Source organism: Arctopsyche grandis, chromosome 13, assembly GCF_051622035.1.
Source record: "Arctopsyche grandis isolate Sample6627 chromosome 13, ASM5162203v2, whole genome shotgun sequence".
In the NCBI taxonomy this organism is placed as follows: Eukaryota; Metazoa; Arthropoda; class Insecta; order Trichoptera; family Hydropsychidae; genus Arctopsyche; species Arctopsyche grandis.
The window spans coordinates 1,351,744-1,357,743 of record NC_135367.1 but is presented as its reverse complement, the minus strand read 5'-3'; the positions used below and the strand labels follow the sequence as shown (position 1 = coordinate 1,357,743).

The following is a 6,000-nucleotide window of genomic DNA, read 5'->3' as shown; positions in this document are numbered from 1 at the left end:
AAACCTGAATGACGGTGTCGTAAATCCAATCAAATACGTAACGGTACACGTAAATAAATAACACACACTTTATATATATATATACAAAGAATAATATGCAAAAATAATAATACACAACAGGTCAAAAGCTAAAATTACTTTACACGTAATGTGGACACTATTTTTTTTTCTCTCCTTTAATTTATAAACGTCGTATAATCCACTAGTGATTCAGGCTGGAAACTATATAGCCCTTTTTGTATGGAGGTGAGGATATTTTAAAGTTAATTTTCAAAATTACATACAAAACACAAAAGCAGTGCCATACGAGTAAAAATACGCATTAACCATTTTTTAAATAAATATATATATATATATATATATATATATATATATATATATATATATATATAAACTATAATTTTTTACTCTTTCGAGTTAAATACTCAAAATAATAATAAAAAAAACCTTCCGTTTATATATATAAATCTTCCTATAAAACTGAACTGATTGAAAAGTTAGTATATTATTATTACAAGAACTATATAAATCCTTGCAGAAAGAGACAGTGTAAAATATATGACACAGTTACAACATTCAGGTTCAAAACTGAATATTTTTTTTTTAAATATCGAAAAATCAAAGAATCAAAGTGTAGACTCAATCGAAACTCAACATTTACAATTAGAGAAATATTATGAGTGATGATGTGCGATGACTGCACTGATGACAACATTCTAACCCTGAGGGGTCTTATCGGGCGTACTTCGAGGTGGACAGAAGTCTTTGTTTACAAACGAGAACCCTTTGAATTCATCCTAAAAAAAAAAAAAAAACACACGGTCAAATAAAATTGCACCACACTCGTGCAAAAGGTTCATCTCGTATGAAAATTTCACCTGGTTTATGCATCGAAGAACGTCAGCCGATACAGGAGTTAGTACTGGGTCTTCTTTCGTGAATTCCGCATCAAAGTTCAAAGCGTCTTTCTTATTTTTCTGTGAAAATAAAAACGTACAAATATACCATCAAAACTCATCTTTTTAATACTTGCACAACAAAATACACATAGTACGTACAATTTTTGGTTTAAAAGGAGGCCGTACGCGGCGTTGTTCCAGCGCTTCCCATTCCATGTCTTTGAAGAATGCGTGCGCTTTGATTGCAGCCTCTCCGGAAGGCGAGCTTCCGCTTTGATTGCTCCCGGTACAGCCGAGACGTCTGGCAGGATTTTTGGTCATGAAACCTTTGAGTATAGATACGGCCTCTTTAGACAACCACACGGGATAGAGTACATCGTCGTGTAAAATAGATTCGAAGAGATCGTCTTCATTGTCGGCCTCGAACGGAGGCTGGCCGGCCATCATTTCATACATCAGCACGCCGAGCGCCCACCAATCGACCGACGGACCGTATTCGAGTTCTTGTAATATCTATAAACAACACAGTATTAACCGTTTGCCCGCGGCCGTCTTCTATGGAAGCTTTGGGCGACAAGTCTGTAGCGCGGCTGTCTTCCATAGAATTTCTGAATTTTGCACGGGATTTTGAGGCTTATATGCGCCTATTTCAACTGTTTTAAGGTTCAAAATTGGTTGAATATATTACTGAGAGTTGAATGCCATCTATTCAATTTGCTTAAAATGAATATATACCAGTCAAAATTAGTTTTTTTTGGAACCACACTGAAACCTCGTTTATGTGACGTCACGTCTGTTGAACAATGACGACGATACGTCTCAATTGTATGAAGAATGATTATTTGACAATTAAGCCAAAACTACGAGATATATTATGTATTCTATTATTTAAAATAATACTTTATGTGTTAATTAACATATCTGGTTACTTGAGTAAATATTAAAATCTGTATTTAAGGTCGAAAACTCGATTGCCAAATTCGCAAAAAAAGGTGCCGCGTACAGGGCTTGTTCGCTATATTTATTGCCGCGGGCAAAGGGTTAATAAAAACAATAGAGAACGGGATCAATTAAAGACGAACAAACCTCAGGCGCTATATAATCCGGTGTTCCACAAAATGTCGTAGTTGTAATTCCGTCTGAAATCACATTTGAATCGTGTAATTGTGCGCGTTATAAATACATATATAAAAAATAGAATAAGGAAACAATTTAAATTACCTTTTATTCCTTCTTTACACATACCAAAGTCGGCTAATTTACAATGACCTTCGTTATCTAAGAGTATGTTGTCGAGTTTTAGATCTCGATAGATTACACCGTGTTTATGTAAAAATTGCAAAGCTAATGTCACCTCCGCTGCATAAAATCTGAAATTGCACACAATCAAGCATATAATAATATTTGCATTTGAACGAGATCCAACTCAAACGTTGACCAGTTAGTTGGCTTCGATTCCTCAGCGGAACTTTAAGTTAACCCCAATCAATGTATAATTTGAGACAATTCCCGCATTAGCTGGTCAACGTTTTACATTCGACATTTCATTTTCAAGACTTCATCCACTGTGTTCCATATATTTCCTTTATTTCATATATCCATCATTCACACAACCATCCTTGAATTCTTCACCATACTCACAGATCCAAATCAAAACACTATCCTCATCAGATTCGACTTGCTCCATATAATTCTACAAACTATTTCGAATTCTTCAATCGGCTACTTTGATCATCTTCATTATTATTCAAGCGTATATATACATCGATGGCTTGGTGCACAAATATTGTATGTCCATTTTTGAATTTGTATCGAATTTTAAGTTCATATCGAACGTTTGTATCTTAAAATTCAAAAATGGACATACAATATATTAACAACATTTTTTAAGCACATCGCAATACAAAATTCAGAAACAATGTTCATTCATCCAGACGTCTTTCGTTTTTTTATATCATCTCCATACGTTTACTGCCGACTATTTCCACAGACCAGTAAAATATTCGAGATTCAATCCACTAACCTAGCTCTAGGTTCGTCGAATTTTCTAGCGCGCTGTATTTGAAACATTAGATCGCCGCCGTTGACGTACTCCATTACAAAAAATAACCTATCTCGAGTTTGAAAGCACGAGTGCAAAGCAGTCAGAAATGGATGACGCGCTGCTAATGCTAAAATTCGTTTTTCCGTCATCGTACAGTCTACGTCGTCATCTTGAATAATTACATCCTTTTTTAATACTTTCACCGCGTAAACCTAAAATGGAATCGAACAAAATCACATTAAAATCAATCCACAAGATCTTCAAATAATAATATAATATAAAAAATATATAATATAAATTTATTTCGAACAATGGGGACAATTCGGACAGTGCAATCCCCATTGTCCGTAAAAAAAAATAAACAATACACGTAAAAGACCCATATTTTTACAAGGTTTTTTATTATTAGAATCTATTAATTTAAATTTTAGTTTTCATTATAGCGAATAGAATGATTTAGTTTTAGCATCGACTTCATATTCATGTAATTTGAAAAATAAAAATAAATTTCATACACACAATTTAAAGCAAACAACAAATAAACTAAAAATTATTATTTTGAATAAAAATACCAATAATTTTATTTTACTACCGCCATCTATGTTTAAAACTAATGAACAAACGGTGGATAAACGTTAACGACTATCTCGCCGGGCAGATTTCAAACGCGTCTTACACGATATTTTTGCACCATCGTAATGGCGGACGTTCCATTTACTTATATTGATGACCAAAATGAGCAATATGGCAAAGTATGAAAACGATCGGATAAGAGGCAAACTTTTTCCTGAATTGTACTCGTAAGTGAAACGTAAAGAAGGTATGTAAAAATACGGGTCTCTAAATTAATAGCAAATAAATATGATGTCATTACTTCGTCTGTATTTTTCTTTTCGGCAAGCATGACCTTTCCGAATGAACCTTTGCCTAGCACTTTGATGAAGTGAAAATCGTCCAATCCTACTTTATTAGCTTTTCCTGAATCACTACGTTCCAAAGCACATTCAGACGATCCTTAAAAAAAATATAAAAACAATTCATTGTTTAGCACATTCAAAAAATTCATATATAAACGACGCGTCTGAAAACACCGACGAATACCTTTATCATCTCTTTTATCGCCGTCTTTAGAGGAATCTTGTTCTGCAGAAGTGGCACCATCACCGTCGCCGCCAGCACCCTGATTCAGATACTGAAAATTGCAATATCAACGTTAGAAACCTAAAAAGCCATGCAACAGTCAAACAGCCAAAGGGCAATAAACAGCGTGATCACCTTCGATCGCCGAGGCGTCTGTTTATCCGGAGAGATTCCCATCGCGCTCAGAACCTCCGCCATCTGTTTGGTGTTGATACCGCAATTGTTGGCGACATTCTTTTGGCATCTTTTGTGAACGTTTATGCTGCACACTGCAACGGAATTAAAAACACTCAGCACCACCGACTCACGCCAATCAAATCAAATCGACAAGTTCGAGCAGGAAGCGCATACCTTCGCATTGTAATCCCTGTTTTATGAGTCCGTAGAGCAAACTGCCACAGTGATCGCAGAACGTGAAGCGTTTGTAAGAGTGCACCACGAACCGATGAGGTATATTGACGCTGAACCGTTGCCCGCTGGTGGATGTTTGCGACGTCTAAAAATCCAAACACACACACACGAGTCAGTACACGACCAGAGTGCAACATTATCATCATCATCGATTCAATTACCTCATCTTTCATTCCAGGACACTTGGTAACCACGGAGGCGTGACATCTTTTGTGGACGACACATGTACACACTAAAAATTAAGGAATCGTTAGTATCAACATTTATAATCATTAAAAATTCATTGAATTGAATGCTAGTTTAAAAAAATTCGACAATAATGAAAGTGTTAACGTACAGTATGTACAACCAAATGATAAGAATGAGTGCATTCATAAGCGAAAACAATATCGTTTTATAGTTAATTGCATGAATAATAAATAATAGTGCAGATATTACAAGTTTATTATTTTATGAATGGTGAGATTTTTAGTATTGTTTTAGGTCGAAGTAATTTTAAACGATTTTTAAATCTTATAAAGTAAAACAGCATGCTGACGAGTGAAGACCTGTATTTTTAGCATTTTAAAATATACCGTCTTATATTATAAATTATATTACTTTTTATTTTTAAATTGTGTGTATTTCATTAGATATGTGAAATATTTGCTAAAATAGGGCATGAAAGTTCTAAATTTAATTATAACTTAATAGAGGAGTATAATTACAATTTAGATATAATTTATTGCATATTGAATACATACTAGACTTCATCATGGAAAGCATTTTCAGTATCTGATAGATATATTGAAATAAAATTGAATAGGTTGCTTTCAAGATATATGAAAGATTAGTCAATTTGAGATGAGACAGATTCTATAAGAATTCCAGATCAAACATCCGAGACCTGAACTGTCTACTGATCAAACTATCACTGTGAATAAATGCATATAAAACGACAATTATACTGCAATTACACTCGTTGCGCCTCGGGACAACTTTCCCGCAATTAAACCATGATATCAGACACATTAGACATGCACTTACAACGACCAGAAACAAAACTATCCACATACATATTACAATTTTTAGTAAAAAACTTAATAAAGCAATTACGGATGAGATTGAAGATAATTCGTGAAACGGTCGAATTAATCAATGAATTAATTGTCGATTTTATAATACAATAATATTACATGAAACGATAATATTTAATGTTACATACCTTGGCACTGATAACCTTGTTTGCCCAAACCCCTGAAACCAGAAAAAAATAAAAGCCCCAAGTCATTACTGTTGCTTTTTCCCAGAGCATGCTTATTCCCAACACACAGTATTAAAAATACACAATAAATATTATATTCAATGTATATACTTCATAATTTTCAGAACACAATTCAAATTATACAATTAAAAAATGACACATTTACATGTAAATAGGACACTATGTATAATTCGAAACATGCAATTAATAAAACAAAAATGAAAAATCAATCAAACACACAAAGGTTAGTTAAATAATAAGTG

At 33.8% G+C, this 6,000-nt stretch overlaps 1 protein-coding gene across 2 annotated transcripts in view; it reads right to left on the bottom strand.

The window, feature by feature from the left end:
* Positions 1–407: 407 nt before the first annotated feature.
* The window catches only part of Pkc98E (Protein kinase C), an 18,451-nt gene continuing 12,858 nt past the window's right edge, over positions 408–6,000 (bottom strand). For both annotated transcript variants that reach the window (XM_077443787.1, XM_077443788.1), the window contains 12 exons: positions 5,699–5,730; positions 4,656–4,726; positions 4,435–4,579; positions 4,219–4,352; positions 4,045–4,135; positions 3,818–3,957; positions 2,923–3,155; positions 2,121–2,269; positions 1,986–2,038; positions 1,059–1,412; positions 879–977; positions 408–797 (listed from right to left, as the gene is read on the bottom strand). In XM_077443787.1, coding sequence (XP_077299913.1) covers positions 717–797; positions 879–977; positions 1,059–1,412; positions 1,986–2,038; positions 2,121–2,269; positions 2,923–3,155; positions 3,818–3,957; positions 4,045–4,135; positions 4,219–4,352; positions 4,435–4,579; positions 4,656–4,726; positions 5,699–5,730 — 1,582 coding nt within the window. In that variant the 3' untranslated portion in view covers positions 408–716. The remainder of the gene's footprint in view (positions 798–878; positions 978–1,058; positions 1,413–1,985; positions 2,039–2,120; positions 2,270–2,922; positions 3,156–3,817; positions 3,958–4,044; positions 4,136–4,218; positions 4,353–4,434; positions 4,580–4,655; positions 4,727–5,698; positions 5,731–6,000) is intronic.